General features: G+C 39.4%; 4 protein-coding genes across 6 annotated transcripts; 1 reads left to right on the top strand and 3 right to left on the bottom strand.

Moving 5' to 3' along the window:
- Window positions 1–205: 205 nt before the first annotated feature.
- LOC111664869 (chemerin-like receptor 1) lies at window positions 206–2229 on the bottom strand. The gene is made up of 2 exons (XM_023419668.2): window positions 1966–2229; window positions 206–1854 (listed from the first exon to the last, which is right to left on the bottom strand). Exon 2 carries the CDS (start codon window positions 1838–1840, stop codon window positions 830–832), a length of 1011 nt encoding a protein of 336 aa, XP_023275436.1. The 5' UTR covers window positions 1841–1854; window positions 1966–2229; the 3' UTR covers window positions 206–829.
- A 2064-nt stretch (window positions 2230–4293) lies between these two features.
- Window positions 4294–7573, top strand: LOC147818378 (uncharacterized). The gene is made up of 5 exons (XM_087177491.1): window positions 4294–4450; window positions 6126–6239; window positions 6546–6656; window positions 6793–6871; window positions 6968–7573. The coding sequence occupies exons 1-5, from the start codon at window positions 4349–4351 to the stop codon at window positions 7057–7059; spliced, it is 498 nt and encodes a 165-aa protein (XP_087033617.1). The 5' UTR covers window positions 4294–4348; the 3' UTR covers window positions 7060–7573.
- Window positions 7574–7836: 263 nt separating this feature from the next.
- On the bottom strand, window positions 7837–12152 carry tmem119b (transmembrane protein 119b). Its single transcript, XM_023419620.2, has 2 exons — window positions 10649–12152; window positions 7837–9119 (listed from the first exon to the last, which is right to left on the bottom strand). Exon 2 carries the CDS (start codon window positions 9101–9103, stop codon window positions 8222–8224), a length of 882 nt encoding a protein of 293 aa, XP_023275388.1. The 5' UTR covers window positions 9104–9119; window positions 10649–12152; the 3' UTR covers window positions 7837–8221.
- An 81-nt stretch (window positions 12153–12233) lies between these two features.
- Window positions 12234–15539, bottom strand: selplg (selectin P ligand). 3 transcript variants are annotated; one of them, XM_023419619.2, is made up of 3 exons: window positions 15245–15539; window positions 14872–15022; window positions 12234–14340 (listed from the first exon to the last, which is right to left on the bottom strand). In XM_023419619.2, exon 3 carries the CDS (start codon window positions 14323–14325, stop codon window positions 12955–12957), a length of 1371 nt encoding a protein of 456 aa, XP_023275387.1. In that variant the 5' UTR covers window positions 14326–14340; window positions 14872–15022; window positions 15245–15539; the 3' UTR covers window positions 12234–12954. The 3 variants fall into 3 exon arrangements, with proteins under 3 accessions (XP_023275387.1, XP_023275386.1, XP_087033616.1); XM_023419618.2 differs by having other exon boundaries at window positions 14872–14991; XM_087177490.1 differs by having other exon boundaries at window positions 14872–14946.
- Window positions 15540–16821: the final 1282 nt, after the last annotated feature.

Here is a 16821-nt window from a genome sequence, read left to right as displayed (position 1 = left end):
CTTGGCCATATCAATAACATTTCAATTAATTATTCTGCCCTATTCACTTTTTAACTGTGTTTTAGCCTGCACTAACTCTGTCTACTGTTTGGTGCAGGGGAGGTAGTACATTGAATCACAGCTGCAGAAAAAAAACAAAACATGGTGGACAGATGAGAACCAACCAAACAGTAAAACTAAAAGAATTAACTTAAAAACACTAAGAGCATGTTGAATATTTTTATTTGCCTTTGAATTAATGAATTATTATTAATGAATTAAAATAACAGAAAATACAAAGATACACAACAGTACTGCTTGCTAGTAGGGTTACACTTGTAGTACGTATTTTGTTTACTTTCCTTCATAAATTTTAAGCTAGCATCAATTTCAAATAACAAGATTAATAATTAAGACATTTGTTTTTCCAGAACAATTCATAGACGATGGTCACATGAATGTTTCACTTCAGGTATGTTTTACTTAAAGTTAGGTCAACCAAATTATAATGTTTTGCAAATAATACATTTAATTCAATTTAAAAAACTCAATTTGTTCCACAAGGGGCAATTTGAACCCCTAAACATAACAACACAAAAAGAATTCATTCACAGACATAAAAACAATCTAAAAATACAAAATATCTGAATGTAAAGTTTTTTTTAAGTTGAAAGTAACAAAAATGTATGTCAGTGGCCAATCCACTCTCTAAAAGTGAGTGAGGTTTTATCAGTGATAAATAAATCATCAATCAAGTACATATGATTTTGTTGACATCACCCAGCTCAATAATCATGATCTATACTTTGTAATACTCCATATCATTGATGACAAAGGTTTGAGTTTCATTTTAGATAATTTCCATTGACTTAGACCTTGAGTGATTGAGAGCACCTGTACGAAAGTCCTCCTCCATTGCATCCTCTATCCTTGATGTCAAAGACCGCTTTAGAGTTTGTTTAAAGTCATTACCAATGAAGACATATAGAACTGGGGATATGAAGCTGTTTGCTGCGGCCAGGGTGGCTCCCACCTTCAGCCCAGTTTGAAGTACATCCACACTTTGGTTCTTCAAGTCTAATTCTAGAAGCACAAAGGCATGGTAGGGGACCCAGCAGAAGAAAAATGATAAGATGAGTGCCGCCATGACCTTGTAAGGCTTTGTTGACTTGATGGTCAAACTTCGAAGCTTCACACCGAGCACAGAGCAGCAGTAAAGAATAATTAGGATAGGAATTAGGAACCCGCAGATGAATCGAGTCAGTGCCACTACCTTGTGGCCAGAATGGCCCTTGTAATCTGTGTAGCACTGAGTGACTGAGCCATGGACTATGGTTTGTCTGAAGATCATTGAGGGCAACGTTAAGAGTGCAGAAAGGAGCCACATGAGAACAACAACTCCAAATGCCTTCCGCACGTTCCGGTGGTTATGTGACCAGACAGGAAATGAAATCATTATACAGCGATCGGTGCTGATCAAAACCAATAGGAACACACTGCTGTACATGTTGAGAAACAGGGCGGAGGAGGTCAGTTTGCACAAGACCAGTCCAAAAGGCCAATGTGAGGTTATCATGTAGAAAACTTCCAGGGGCAGAAACGCACAGAACAAAAAGTCTGAAATGGCCAGACTGATATACCAGGTGGTGATGACCGTTCTTTTCATTTTCCATCCACAGATCCAGATCACTAATGAATTTCCTCCAAGGCCAATAACAGTTATAAGGATATTGACTGCCACCAGAACATGGGTCACAGCAGACCGAGAACTGCTGAAATTCAGTAGTTCAGCTGTGGTGGTGTTGCTCTCGGTGTCATTGCCTGGAGTGTAATCTTCATATTCAACATAATCCAAATCCATGCTTGTTTCTTTTCCTATAATGTTACAATAGTACATATGAACACAGATAATTGTAACAGTTCACAGTTTGATCAGGAAAATATATTTTAGTTTATCATATAAAACACAAGAACTTAAGTACTCACGTTTGTCTAGATGTGGAAGCAATAACTGTAAAGTCCCTTTTTACTGAGGCGCTTGCTGTTGGATGCAACTTCTCATTTCTGTTTCCTGGGCAGTGTTTCTGACGAGAATAATCAGAAGTGATACGTAATGGAACAAGCGAAAGTCTGCTGTCTGTCATCCACTAATGAAAAAATGTTTGTTTTTTTTTGCTGACAGAACAGAAAACTGTTGTGTGTTTTTCTGATGCTTTTTGATGGGTGTTTCTGGAATTACAACAGCCTGTTGCCGTCTAACAAACCACATTACACAACCACACAGCTCACATCAACCACCCAAGGGTGTGCCTATAGAACATTTTCTGTAGTGAAAAATAAATAAATAAATAATTTCAGATCAAAAACTGCCATCATACATTCGATCACTAATATCACACATCATAACACACACTTTTTCATGTACATATTGTGTGTATTGTGTATATTGTATTTATTAGTGTATATTTGGTATATTTTTGTTGTATATTTCCATAGATGTTTATTCTATAGATGTTTATTTTTCTGCTGTGGTAAATGAATTTCCCAGTTGTGGGATAAATAAAGTTAATCTAATCTAATCTAATCTAATCTAATCTAATCTAATCTAATCTAATCTAATCTAAAACAAGCACACACATAGAAATAACAGTTGAGTCAACATCTCCCATTACCATTTACCAATGTCTTATTACTGCCAATATCTGTCAGGAGACATAAACCACAATTGTTTGTGGTAGAGATCACAAAGTTTACCTCATATCTATACGCAGCCTGCTTTTAAATCCAAATTGCCCATTTGTGAAGAAACATTTGTTGTGGTTTAGTTTTGTGTTCGTTTTGTTTTGCTTCTGTATCTGTGTTCTCTCTTTCCTGCAGTGTTTGTGTGTGTGTGTGTGTGTGTGTGTGGCAAGAGGAGGGGCTGGTCAACTCTGTCTCCCTGGTCTCTGACAGATGAGGCACACCTGGGTTCAATCTTCTGCATCGCCTTCACCATGTAAGCCGGGTCATGACTCCTGTGGCAGATAATTCTGTCTCGTTTTTTCTTGTGATTTTTTGCTGCATTCATGTAGCGCTGCTTCAGTGCCAGTTACCATTGTAGCTTTCCTGTTTTTCTTTGTGCTTTTGTAGTGTGTGCCTCACTGCCACCCCAGCTACGTGGTCCAATGTTCACCAGCATTTGTCTCCTGTGCTGTGGTAAAGATAATTGTAACATCCTATATCTCAAAGTTGTTCCATGATTTATTAGCATTGGTTAAAGAAGTACTTAGATCACTCTATTGGGTAAAGATACAATGTACAAAATATTAAAGTTGCAACTAGACGTTCTACACATACAGTTTTACTTTAGTAAAAGTACAGAATTAATACCACAAAATTACTTAAGCATCAAAAGTAAAAATACAATTATGCAGATTGGGCCCTTCACTGTCATAATGCATGTAATGGTGTTGTGTTATCATCACTGACACCTTAATGTGACAATCTTAGGTGGAACTAATTTTAAGTGCTTTAAATTATCGTTTGATAGTGTACGGAGGTCGAAGGTATTTGCTCAAGACTGTACTTCACAACTGTACTGCTTAATACTTAGTACTCCACGACCATTCAGAAAGGAATATTGCACCCCACTACATTTATCGGATAGCTGCAGATATTAGTTTCTTTGCAGAATAAAGTTTTAGGTAAACCTTTATTCTACATGTCCACAAGTATTTACAAGAAAGAACTATAAACGGCTTGAACTAAAACAAATAAGTATTAATCGATTATTCATTCTTATTGGAAACTTTTAGACACATTTTGCATTTTTGCTGAAACGATAAGCTGATTAGTCGATAAGTTTATTGACAGAAAAATAATTAACAACTTGATTATTGTGATGGGTATTTTTCATTATTTTTCTGACATTTCCAAGACTCAACAATGAGTCGTTTAATTAAAAGGTGTTGTTTGATTAATTGATTATCAAAATGATAATAATAATCTTTATTTGTAGAGCTCTTTTCAAAGCTAAAGTAACAAAGTGCTTCACAAAATGCAGCAAATTAAAAACTAACTCTTAAATAAGAGATAAAACAATTCAGTGATGTAAGATACTGTAAGTGAAATAAAAATACAAATAAAATGGTAAAAAAAACAACTATCTCTATGCTCTCTGATAAAAGTATGTTTTGAGAATCGATTTGGAGACCATGGATATGCCTACTCACTGTATTACAAAAAGATGTTTGTTTATATAAACCGGACATGCGCAGATATTATTACTTTAGCCCCGCCCCATGGCAGTGACGTCTTGCCTGCCGGGGCTAGTTCTACAGCTCGAGCGGCTCTTCTCTTTCAAACTGCGTCAGTTCTGCTGTCTCTCGACATGGCGGGTACCGTTGCGAACAAGTGTCTGAGTCCTCTGGCTTTCATCACCAGGAGGGTCTCTGCTCCGGAGTTCATCACCCAGTGCTGTTACCACAAGAAGGTAAAACATCCAGTTTATTTCAGCTTTACTAAAAGACGACGGACGACAGCGTTTACTCGCTGCTGTTTGGTCTATGTTTACAAATATTACAGTTACAGTTTGATAGTGTCTTCCTGGGTCAGGTAATGAGATGGAGCTGAAAGCTTAAAATAATTCAATTCAGTTCTCTTTAAAAACAAAACAAGGGGCTTCTTTAAGTATTAAGAAGTATTAAATCTAATTTGATCGTAAAAGGTGATAACGTTTATCATTAGTCATTAGTTAATCCATATATCTATATTATGACGTTTATCTGAGTATAGTTTGCAATATATAAATTAATAAAAAATATTGGCATTAATGTTACATACAAGTACTGAAAAGGGGTTATATTGCTGTTAATGATAAATAATTCCAGTACGTAGCCTATCATCTCAACTGGTTTCCCATAACATTTTCATACCTCTATAAATAGGTCTTTTGTGAATCCTGCAAAAAACCCTGTACACAACTGCCTTTTATAAAATGTCCCAGGTGAGGTTACATCAGCTGCTTCCATATGGGTTACATATACTGAGCTGAGTGTGACAGAAACACATAAATTGTTGTTTATGATACACCTGAAAGCTTACTAAAATGACAAACATTATTTGTTTCATGTCATAGCTAGTCAACAAGTTGAAGACTAGAATAACGTCACTAATCTTCCTCCCAGCTGGCACTGCCAAAGCTTTGATACTTGGATCACATCCGATTAATAAGCTTTAAGGGCTGTCAGTATGTTGAAGGAGCACAGTGTGCCACACAACTTGTACATGTTCTGTAACACCTGCAGAAGTGTAGAACAGTCACATTCAGATTTTTGATTTTCAATGTGCGACATCAGTGTCTGATGCAACAGGGAGACAAAGGGCTGTGGACATCAGAATCACAGAAACATTCAAGTTAAGTTAGTTTATGCTTGTAAACAGAGATGGTTTGTGTTGAAATATAATATAGCTACTATCATATACTATATATTATTATAATTATATATATACACACATAGTTGCTATATACAGTTATTGAAAGGCTTTTTGTAGCTTTGAGGTAATGTAACCATGAGCCATGGCTTTTAAGTCAACATCCCATGTTGACTTAAAAGCCCAAAGAATGATGTGCCCAAAAAAGGTCCTTATAAAGCTCTAACATTATAAGATGTCATTTAACTAGTGTTATTCTACTCCATAAAACATGCTATAAAAAGCTGAAAGATCATAAATATGTGAATAGCTGTAGACAGTTTTGAGAGCAAACAACAACACAAAAATGCAGAAATCTCAAATCACATGAAATTTTGTGTATGAAATGCAGTACTAATCAGGACATGCACTGCAATACAAGCTCAGGCAGTTTGTGTTGGTCAGAATGACTCAGCAGAAACTACTGGAAGAGGGCAGGATGCAGGAGTTTGTATAGAGGACAATGAGATCCGGTCCTAATCTGTTTATTTCAGTGTCCCTTATGTAATGGAGGAAACATGTCATTGTATAACAGTGATACACCAAATTTATAGACATTTATTTTCTGATTGTGGTAGAATTGAAAAAGTATTCCAGGATGCTACTGTCATGTGGGTTATAATTTATTTAAGTTTTATGAAATATTGTCAACAATTATTTCCTAACATGGTGTTTCCTTTCTCTGTCGTCTGAAGGTGGTGGATCACTATGAGAACCCAAGAAATGTGGGATCACTGGACAAAAACTCCAAGAGTGTTGGGACTGGCCTGGTGGGAGCTCCAGCCTGTGGAGATGTAATGAAGCTCCAGGTATGTTTGTCACTAAGTATGGATAGATTATAGCCTTTTGTATACACACAGAGAACCATCAGGGCTGAATTGTTATAACACAGCAAAAGTGGAAGAAACACACAGAGAGCACTGATATGTTACATTCTTGTTTTAACAAGTAGATGGCGCTAAGTCTTAAATTATTTAGTTTAGCATTGCTGTGAAGCATTTCCTGTGTTTTTTTTTTTTTTTTTTTTTTTTTAGTAAACACACAGGAGCGATTATTTTAATCAATGATCACTTGTAGTTTCTTCCCCCCATGTGAGTAAAACTCTCATTTGACAGATTGAGGTGGATGACATGGGGAAGATTGTGGATGCCAGGTTCAAAACCTTCGGCTGTGGTTCTGCTATTGCCTCAAGCTCTCTGGTCACTGAGTGGGTGAAGGGCAAATCTGTAAGTGAACTTGTTAAAATCATGAAACTGCTTTCACACTTTCATTCTTCCTCTTTATTCTGCTCTGCTCATGTGTCATCATTGACTGGTAATGGTTTTGTGGTTACTGAAGCTAAAGTGTGTGTTTTCTTTTCAGGTGGATGAAGCTTTGACCATAAAGAATACTGACATTGCCAAAGAGCTCAGTCTTCCACCGGTTAAACTTCACTGCTCCAGTAAGTCTTCAGTGAATCCGTCTCATGAGTTTCTTCTTTTCCAAACTGTCCCACGTATCTATGAATATTCAACCTTTAATTCCTGTTCCTCCCCAGTGCTTGCGGAGGATGCCATCAAGGCTGCTCTGGCTGACTATCGCCTCAAGCAAGACGATGGCCAGCAGGAGGCAGTCAGGGCCAGCAATTAAACGGAGCACTTCCACTCTTGAGCTGGACATCACTGCTTGCTTCCCACTGCCAGGAGGAGAAATAGCAGTACTCCACATTCCTGCAGTATTGATAACGCACACCTAATCTGTTGATGACAAGTACAATCGTCAACCCTCTGTAGCAGTGTTACACCAGGCTTAGTCTGTGGTCCTCTAACCCCGCATACTCTGTCTTTTAGCCTGTCACGTAAACGCACAATGTAAGCACTGTTTGGGTTGTTGGTACAAAGTTGAGCCTTATTTTTGAGATTGCGATATATTTCAAGATTTCGAGCTTGAGGAGTGTACACGTGGAATGGTGCGATGGAGATATTGATAAAGCTAAGAGCTGTTGAAGTATCCTGTCTGCACCCTAAAGCACTGACCTTTTGATATGCAATGAAGCAAAGTGGCTTGAAAAAATGAAAGGGTCCACTGGTTTTTAGTGTCATTTCTAATCATTAGTAATTAGTAATGCTTCCTTGAAAATCTGCAATAAAACTATCCCAAATCATGTCTTGTGTTTGTTTTTGCTTGCAATTTACTACTTTGAACATGAATAAAAGATATTTTTCATGTTATGCAGTTTGACACATAAATGGAAAAGCACAGTGTATCTAATTTTGGTAACGATGGACAATGCACAATTTAATGGTTATGAAACTTGATTACCTAAATTGCATGCATTTGTTCTAAAAACTTATATACTCCAGTGCTTCTCCTGCTATAACATGTCAAGATGGGGTCTATGATTAAAAAGGTCTGTAATTCAGGAGGTGAACTGAGAATATATGAATTTTATTGTGCTTACATAAAACCAAAACTCATCTGTGAAAGGCTGTCAGTGCTCAATGTTTTTGCACAGAAATACAAGGTAACTGGGACCATACCACTACATGTTTACTGAAGTGGCCGCTATGCAGGAATGCTCAAGGATTAAAGCAGACAACAACAACAACAAAGAAAAATAACCCCATAAAAGGAAATATTTTTGTACCAGACATTAGTGCATGAGACATGTTTATAAAATGTCATAATATCCAGTTAGAGGAAAGCTCTGCTGTACGTGCACTTTCTTGCATAGGGATTATTTGAGGTTTACTGGACAAATCGCCAACGATGGATTCAAGAGAATAAACTCAGGACACAGCGTTCAGAGTGGTTAGAAGGCAGTTTTCTCTCCTGCGATCAGCTGAAGTGTAGCAGAGTCATTGTGAATATGCAGAGAGGAGGGCCGGAGACTCCGGCCAATCAAATGCTCCTGTGCGTCATCTTTGTCTGGATGAGGCTGCTCTGAATCATCTTCGTCTGGATGAAGCTGCTCCGGAGGACTCAGCTCTGAGCTGCCTCCTGCGGTAGCTGCTTCACTGTGAGGGAGCTCGCCTGGCTCCTTTTCCTCAGGGAGACTTGGTAGTGGCAGCTGCTGATCTAGGATGCTGCCATCTGGTTTAGAGCTGTCCTCAGGACTGTGGTCTGCTGCTTTCTGACTGTGGTCATTTCCCTCCACAGCCTCAACAGATTTATTTGGTGTGCGCAGGCTCTTGGCAGCCCTCATGATGTCGGCCTGGAGCTGCTTGTGAGAGTCCACTGGCTCACTTTCCTGCTCAGGAGCTGGCTTTTCTGGCACTTCATTAAAGGGTTTAGTGCCGCCGGTTTTGTCCCTGTGGTCCACATACATTTTTGAGGGGAAGGAGGAAGGGTAGTAGGCGTTAACCTTTCGCCTGCAGCTCATGAAAATTGCCCCACAGATAATAAGGAAGACAAGAAAAATCAAAGTGGCTGCAACAAGGATGAGGAGCATGTTCTGGTCCAGAAAGTTCACAACCTGACTCAAAAAGTCAGTTTTGACATGGTTGGGGCCAACAGGTGTGGTTTGGTACTCAGAGAATGGGTAGCTGGTGGGCATGGGGGAAGTTAAGTTACTGAGTTCTTCCTCATCTGTACTTCCCTCCAGAGCACTGTAAAAAGGTATAGGTGTGGCCAAACTGCTGCTGATGCAAAACACCACACACACACCAATCTGTTGGAGGGCCATCGGCAGCATCGTTTCCCTTCAGGATCTGTAAATAACAGTAAATGTCAGTAACTGAAATGCGAAGTGCCATATGTGAAGATAGTTTAGAGCTAAGCATCTGTTTTTCTGAAAAATAAATGATCTTTGACAAACCTTGTAAGTTGTTTAACAATGTTTATTACTGGTCTGAAGGTATTTCCAAAATCCTCAAAGACTCTTCTGAACATCTGGATGAAAAAATATTCAGTCCACTGAAGGATTAAAAAAAAAAAAAATTATTTTGTTCATCTTTCAAGTTGTGCCCCTGTTTTCTGCCAGAAGAAGATGGTGGCCGGAAATGACACGTGTGTTCAATTTGTATGTGAAACATAACTATAAATAGATTTTATTATCAGTTATATTTGTCTATCTCTGTGTTTCATTGTATTTTCTATATTTAATGCGGGCACAATATGGGACATGAGTTCAAAGTCATATTTATTTTACAGCGGACTGATTATTTTTTCATCCACATGCTAGGAAGAGTCTTTGAGGATTCTGGAAATACCTTCACAACAGCAGTTAAGTGCTTTTAAATGTTCTGCTTTTGGCAAAAACACACTCTGTAGCTCAAGTTATACATGAGAGGCACAAACTGGGCCTCGCACATAATTATACAGAGAAGCAAGGATCCATTTGTTAAAAACATCCATGTAAACTGAACCAAACCTCCAATATTTTCACATCATAGAAGGGTTCTGCACATTAGATATAATTTTCATGTACAATGAGCAGTCCCTAGATATGATAATTTTGTATGAAGGTGTCATACACTATAAGTTCTCTGGATTGCACCAAAACAACAACTAAACCAGTCGTTAGTCTTTGCTGATCGCCACAAAGTTAAATACACTCCAGCTCGGCCTGAACTTTTTTACTCATTCGGATGAAATCAGATGAGTCTACTGAACATACATGTTGTATATTAGCAGAATTCAAAATGTTAGGTAAAAGGTCAAATAAGACAGAAACGTCTGCATGGCATAAGGGGTATATAGGATGGTACAGTTTTCTGGATCACAGCCAGCTCTCTGCTCAGTCTGTGTGTCAACTGGCAGCAGCTCCCACACTTTCATCCTTATTCTACTGCATCTGTGTACAAGCTGGGCCACATGATACTCTGCTCTCATCTGGAGGATGATTTTTGTTTTTTTCAAAATTAATCACCTCCTCACCCCAGACCAAATATACATGACCACGCAAGCCTGTGCAAGCAGATGCATAAACATATGCACATAAGGCAGGCATATGCACACGGATACACACATGAAATGACTCTTCACTCAGCAGATTTTTGTGCAAGTCTTTTGTCCATTTTAATGTGTAAAACTGACAGAAAATATTGTTTTTAACTTTTCAAAGTCATGTTCTTTCTCCCTGAGGCTGGATGTTGCTCTGAAGGCATCGTGATGCTGTCAAACACTTGAACTAATATCATGCAAAGAAACCCAAATTCTGCTTTACAATGTAACATTCCATGAAAAAAAAAGAGAATTACAGTAAAAACTATATGAAATGACAGAACATTTTACTCACCATCCACAGTAGCAGAAGAAGTGTCTCTGTTGGACTCACCTCTGATGGAGGATGAGTGAAACTAGTCTGGAAAAAGTGAACTGAGACAGAGCACAGCAAAGAGTAGCGAATGCTCGCTGAGCCACGCCACTTCTGCAGTTTCAGATTTCAGGCTGGAGGTTTGTCTGGATAGTGCAAAAAAAAAAAAAAAAAATGTTGTTAACCATGAGGACAAATCCCTCCTTCTGCCTTTCCTCTGTTCACCTCCCCCTTCAGTTTCCCTCAGAGTGTCTGAGCTCTCCGGCCTGCACACAGATTGTTCTTGTTAGGTAGGAGTTTATAATGTGCTGTGGGGGCAGGGTCTTCTCCTGTACTCTCCTGTGCGGCAAACTGGATGTGCCAGGACAACAAAAAATAAATACTTTATAGCTATATAAACCAACCCTCAAACACCATTATCATCAGCAACATCTCAATCTAATATATCTCTCCATGATTGACAGCCTGGCCTTTCCTTTAACCATTTATCTTCTGACACCGATGACTAACAGCAGACCTCTTGGGGGTAAAAAAAGAGTCAGAGAGCAGCTCGTATGAGTGACCAGCTAATGCAGGAAGAGGTTAATGTTTCCTGTGTAACAGCCAGGAGAAGGGGGGAGACTGCTAGAAACAATGCTGTGTTTTTTTTCCCTCCAGAGGCAAGCAATTAAACTCACACGGTGTGTGTGACCACTTTAGGGAACGAGTGTGACTTGGTATGAGTGAGCCTGCAAGTGATTGTGTGTGCGTGTGAATGCATTTTTGGCAAGTCTTGTGTGTTTGCGATCAGTCAAGGCAAGACTTAGCTTTATATGGTCAGCAGGAGCATGAGATGAGGTCCGGCATCCTCCAGGTTTACATTTGTCTCAGCTCTGTTGATAGTCACCGGTATCTGTTTCAGCTGCACATTGCTAAACGTAAAAAAAAAAGGGAAGAAGGAGAAAAAAACAAAAAAAACAAGGCTTCATATCCCTTATAAGCAGTCAGGGCTCTGTTTTCTTTTCAGAGGAAGGGAAGTGAATATGAAATCAAGTCCAGGGTAGAAAGAAAAGCCTTTTATAAAGTCCACAGAGCGCTCAGAGACACATTAGGACATGGAACAAAAACTGTAACTTGTTTTATCCTGTATGGTTTTGTAATTTGAGGTCTTATTTTGGACATTTTCAGCAGAAATTTTGGATTATGAGGAGTGAACAGCTCTCAAAAAAAACAACTTTTGATGGATTATTTTATGGATTTGTAACGTCTAATCATTTTCCAATAATTTCTTTTGAAGGTTCCTGGAAAGAAATATGTAATATGGGATTAATCAGTTAAAATACAGAATGTTTTCAACTGGTAAACTGTCAAATAATCACTTCCAATTAAAAGTGTAACCTAGACTGCTTTTGAATGAATCTTTTCTTGGGTTTAAATGGAGAAGTTCTTTCAAAATCAACAAATGCTTTTAAAGTCAACACAACTAACTACACTAAAAGTGTTAAAGTGTTAAAAGAACGTTGTTCTTTCCAGGAAACTTGCAAGAAATAATAAGGCAGAAACAGGCTCAAAAAGTCATCACCAAATGTTAAAAAGACACTTGTTTAATAAATTATCCCAAGACAGAAACTGCAACTCTACACAAGCACTCGCATAAGCAGAGTCACATAAAGTTTATCATCGCTCAAAATACTCAATTACATATACAATACAATTATACAATTAAGCCTCACAGCTGCTAGAATGGCACTTGTAAACTGAACAGTGTCTGTGAAGAACAGTAATCCCTTGACATAATAAGCCTTCCTGTGTCCCGTTGCTAAGTGAAACACCATCAGGGCTCAGTTCAGGATGTTTGAAAAAAAATCTTTGATCACGCTCTGCATCCTGGCTCACGGTCTCCAGAGGAAGGCACGTGTAAAATTATGGAAAACATGTTCATTTTCGCTTAAAATACAAATTTGATGACCCCACTGCATCAAATACCAGATACGGTTCAATCAAACACCAGATACGGTTTAATCAAACACCAGATACGGTTTAATCAAACACCAGATACGGTTCGTGGTACGTCAAAATGAAACAGAAACTGTTTCTGTTTTTTTGTGTATTTTTTTTTTTTTGCGTGTGTGTGTGTGTGTTTGTGGTTTCTATGTCTGCTCCTGCACAAGAGTAGAGTGTGCATTGAAGCTAAACCAACAACATCAAAGAGGAAGCATTGGTTTATTAAAACAGCAACAGTTTCCACATCACTGGCATCAGCCAGATCAGTCCGGCTGATGAAAACATGTCAATACTGATAAATTAATCTAAACAAAACGGTCGTTTTCTGGGAGGAAGCTGCTGAGAGTGAGGTTATCTCCTCCGTCCTCCTCGCTGTCTCCAGCGCTGGGGATCACCAGGACTCCGTTAGTGATCGGATTGCGTTGCCTTGTGTAGGAGTAATTCCTCTCAGGAAGCAGGGCAGAGATGCACATCATCTCAGTTGCCTGCTGAGGTCTCCTGACCCTGTACTTCCTTGCTGACAGCCTGGCGCATAGGATAATGGTAGAAACCATGAAGATGGTGGCCAATCCGGCCAGGGAGGCGACGGCGATGAGGCAGTGCTTCACCACTCCTCGGGTAGAGCAGGGTTGGACCTCAGTGCTGGGTGGGCTCTTTGAGACTTCACGAGTCGCTGCTGTAGGTGCTGCAGTTGATCTGGTGGTTGGAATTGGCAACCTCTTGGGAACGTGAGGGATGAAGATTCCTGCTGCACTGGTAGAGGCAGCAGAGGTAGAGGCAGAAGTGGAGAAAGAGGAGTCATTTGAGGCTGTGGTGGCAGGAGACTCGGGGGTAGAGCTCAACCCTGTTGTGTCAGGAAACTGTGATGTGGAGATGTGGGTTCTCGTGCGGGAAACGGGCTGAGATGTAGAAGAAAGCTCAGCGCTGGCGGTGGGTGTCTCAGATGTTGTGACGGGTAAAAACGTGGGGTGAAACAAAGGTGTTGCCTCAGAGGCAGGGCTTGTTGTCACTGTAGTTGTAGAGGCTGAGGGACTGCTGATGAAGTGTGAAGCCTTATCAGTGGAATTAGCAGAGGTGGTGCTGGATGATAACTGGGATGTAACATCAGGCGTAGCTGTGGATGTGGGCTGCAGTGGAAACACAGGCACTGTTGCTGAGGATGGCGTAGAAGTTATTGCAGGAGCTGTCATGTGAGTAGAAGTGTTGAACGACTGTTGTTGTAACTGATCTTTAGGTGTAGCCGTTTCTGTCGATGTCGTATCACGGGTGTGTTGTGCATCACCTGCAGCTGGGGTCACTGCTGCGGAGGTATGGCGCGTTCGTGGACCAAAGCTGCCTGCAGCTGTTGTCACACCGGTCACAGCAAACAAACTGAGAGTTGTGCTGCCGTTTGAGATGTCACCTCTGGTACTGACAACTACCTCCTCTGCTTCCCTTGTGGGTGACAAGACGGTGTCTGCTGTTGCAGTAACAGCAACTTCTGCAGGTTTGTGAGTTGGATCCAACATCGCAGACTGCACCTCTGTTTCATTATGAGGTGTGTGTGCAGTGGATAGCGGCCCGTTTGAGTTGCCGCTGCTGGTTTCTGGGATGGAAGCACTCTCCGTCTCAACAGAAAACAAAACAGATATTCCCCACAGGAGCGTCAGACACGCCTTCACGCTGAGGAGAATCATGGTTGAACAAAAGATCTGAAATGAAAGAAAAGATTTTACAGGCTGCAGTGCAAGAGGGAGGTTGTATGTAGTAGTAAACAGTTGTAGTAAAAAGACAAACACATGGGGGAAAATCAATGTGTCATGTGTCTGTTAGTGACACCTTATGATGAAACAGTCATGAGTCTTTCACCACACCCTTTGCTACATTTTCACAGAAAAATACAGAGAACCACAGCATTTGTAGAGTGAATCTAAAACTCACTTAAAAGGAGTCTATACAGAAAAAATAAATTACATTTAATGTTTTTTCTTTTTTAATAAAAATGTTTAAACTGCATGAACAGATGTTCTGTAACTTTTTGTTGCCAAAGTTAAGAATACAACCTGCGTTTAAGGTAGAAGGTAGACAACACAGATACATTTCCTCCGGTAACGCAATGGGACATTTTTGGAGAGCATTTTTAAAAAAAGAAAAGTAACTTTATCCTATTCTACTATACAAGGAAACAGTTGTCCCCAAGAGCAGAAAGATTCAACCAGAACAAAGATGTGTCAGGGTCTTACCTCGCCGCTGGAGAAGCCGATGGAAGGATGTGAGGATAAAAATGAATAAAAGTCGCCTTCAGCTCATTTCAGTCTCTGTGGAAGAATCATTGGAGCACTGTTGTGGTGACTGTCACACCGCTTGATAGAAGAAACAGGAAATGTTCACACTCTTTTTGAAAAAAACAAAAAGCAGCGCTATATAACATTTTCAGATAAGTCAGATACAGACACACTTCCTTTGAACGCACAGCTTTAGTTTGAATCAGTGAGGAAGTAAAATTTTTTATCAGAATCTTCTTTTTGTTGCTGAAGACAAATTGAACCTCTACATTGGGTTGGCTACAATATTTAAAGATCTTATATGTATTTATTGGCAGATAAAGAGTCTTACCTTGTAGATGGAGAGGTTCAGGAGCAGTGTTCAGGTGCAGAGCATGTTTGCTCTGTGTCCTGATGTCCTGATTACTACTCTACAAAGTAGCAGGAAGTACTCAGTTCTGTAAACTGCACGTCAACTTCTGATCAGACTTCTGTCTAAGATTTAAAGCTGTAAGTCATGTGGGGGGAAAGAGAGGATCTTCAAGGCTTTCATAGTTACCCACAGTGATAGACGATCAGCTACACAAGGTCAACATTATGTCAACTATAACACACGAAGAAATAAAATAAGCTGAAATGACATGTGATCAATCAATCAGAAGCGTGGTGGTTTGTTACCCTGGTGATTAAAGAGTGGTATTCAACAACAGTCCAAACACTTCAAGTTTTGACATTTGTACCCTGTGACAGAAACGTTCTTTAGTCTGAAACCATAACTGTCACTTCCTGTCCTGATGAGTCATACTGAGATGTAGTCTTCAAAAAAACACTACCAAGATTTGACAAAAAAACCCCACAAAAAACCCCACAAAAGTGACATAAACTTTGTTTTCAATGTTTTGAACATGTTGCCATGCTGTAAAAAAACTAATTTCCTATGGAAATTCATTTATTGGCAGTTTATTAAGTACGCCTAGCAATAGTAACTTCAGTGCTAAATGAGACCAATATAAGTCAAGTGCACATGTCAAACACATGTTAAATGACTGTCACGTTATGTAAATTCTGAGAGTGTGAAGAGGGAAAATATACTTTACTATCATTCAACATATTATTGACCTCATGGACTGAAGCCTTAGCACCACCATCAGGCAAGAGAAGTAAAAGCTACTCTATTTAAGCTACTAGAGCTTAAATAGAAGAACAATTTTGATAATTGATTCATCTTTTTCTTTTTTTAAGTCATTTGGAAACAATTATCCCACAAATAGTCCAGTGTCCAGCCTCTGGAAAGTGAATATTTGCTGGTTTACTTTGTCTTCTATCAAAGTGAACTGAGTATCTTTTGAGTTCTGGCCCTGACCTTTTATTTGAAGACGTCAATCAAGGCTCTGGAAAACTGGGACGCGCATTTTTCACTATTTATGATGTTTTAATAGACTAACACATTAATGAATAATGAAAATAATGTTTTTTGTTTTGCAGCCATAGATTGAGTGCTTTCTTGTTTGATATTAAGTGCAACCAGTACCCACCTTCTTCTCATAGGATCATAAAATCATGGAAGTATTCTGATCCATAAAAGCAGGAATACCACCCTTCCATATCTGATGGCAGAAGAGAAAGTTGGTAAATCTTAAGCCAAAAAGAGATAGAGAAATAGAGAAAGAGGTTTTCATGTGTAAAATCTTTATTATGTGCACAGAACTGTTTGTCAGGGGTTCAGTGAAACACAAGCTGGGTGAGTGGTCCCTTCCCAACACCAAATATGCACTGGAGAGGGCGACTTTAGTTTGACCCTTAACAGTGACAAGAGGCACCACTACATTTGCACAACATTTACACCAGAGAAATGCACCCCCACCCCCCTCCCCCCCTCCCATTAAAACCCAATGTTAAATTTCAATCCCAGAAGAACAAGAACAAAAT

This window comes from Seriola lalandi, unplaced genomic scaffold (genome assembly GCF_002814215.2).
Source record: "Seriola lalandi dorsalis isolate HSWRI2012SDOR001 ecotype SW California unplaced genomic scaffold, Sedor1 jcf7180002054606, whole genome shotgun sequence".
NCBI lineage: Eukaryota > Metazoa > Chordata > Actinopteri > Carangiformes > Carangidae > Seriola > Seriola lalandi.
Note: the sequence above shows the minus strand (reverse complement) of the source record. Positions and strands in the feature narration are given on the sequence as shown.

What these genes read in the sequence shown, in the direction of transcription:
- LOC147818378 (XM_087177491.1), top strand. Translation starts at nt 4,349, where the DNA reads ATGGCGGGTACCGTTGCGAACAAGTGTCTGAGTCCTCTGGCTTTCATC. An exon ending in GAGATGTAATGAAGCTCCAG is followed by an intron (nt 6,240 to 6,545) that starts GTATGTTTGTCA and finishes CTCATTTGACAG; the next exon opens with ATTGAGGTGGATGACATGGG. An exon ending in GGTTAAACTTCACTGCTCCA is followed by an intron (nt 6,872 to 6,967) that starts GTAAGTCTTCAG and finishes GTTCCTCCCCAG; the next exon opens with TGCTTGCGGAGGATGCCATC.
- tmem119b (XM_023419620.2), bottom strand. Translation starts at nt 9,103, where the DNA reads ATGCTGCCGATGGCCCTCCAACAGATTGGTGTGTGTGTGGTGTTTTGC.
- selplg (XM_023419619.2), bottom strand. Translation starts at nt 14,325, where the DNA reads ATGATTCTCCTCAGCGTGAAGGCGTGTCTGACGCTCCTGTGGGGAATA.
- LOC111664869 (XM_023419668.2), bottom strand. Translation starts at nt 1,840, where the DNA reads ATGGATTTGGATTATGTTGAATATGAAGATTACACTCCAGGCAATGAC.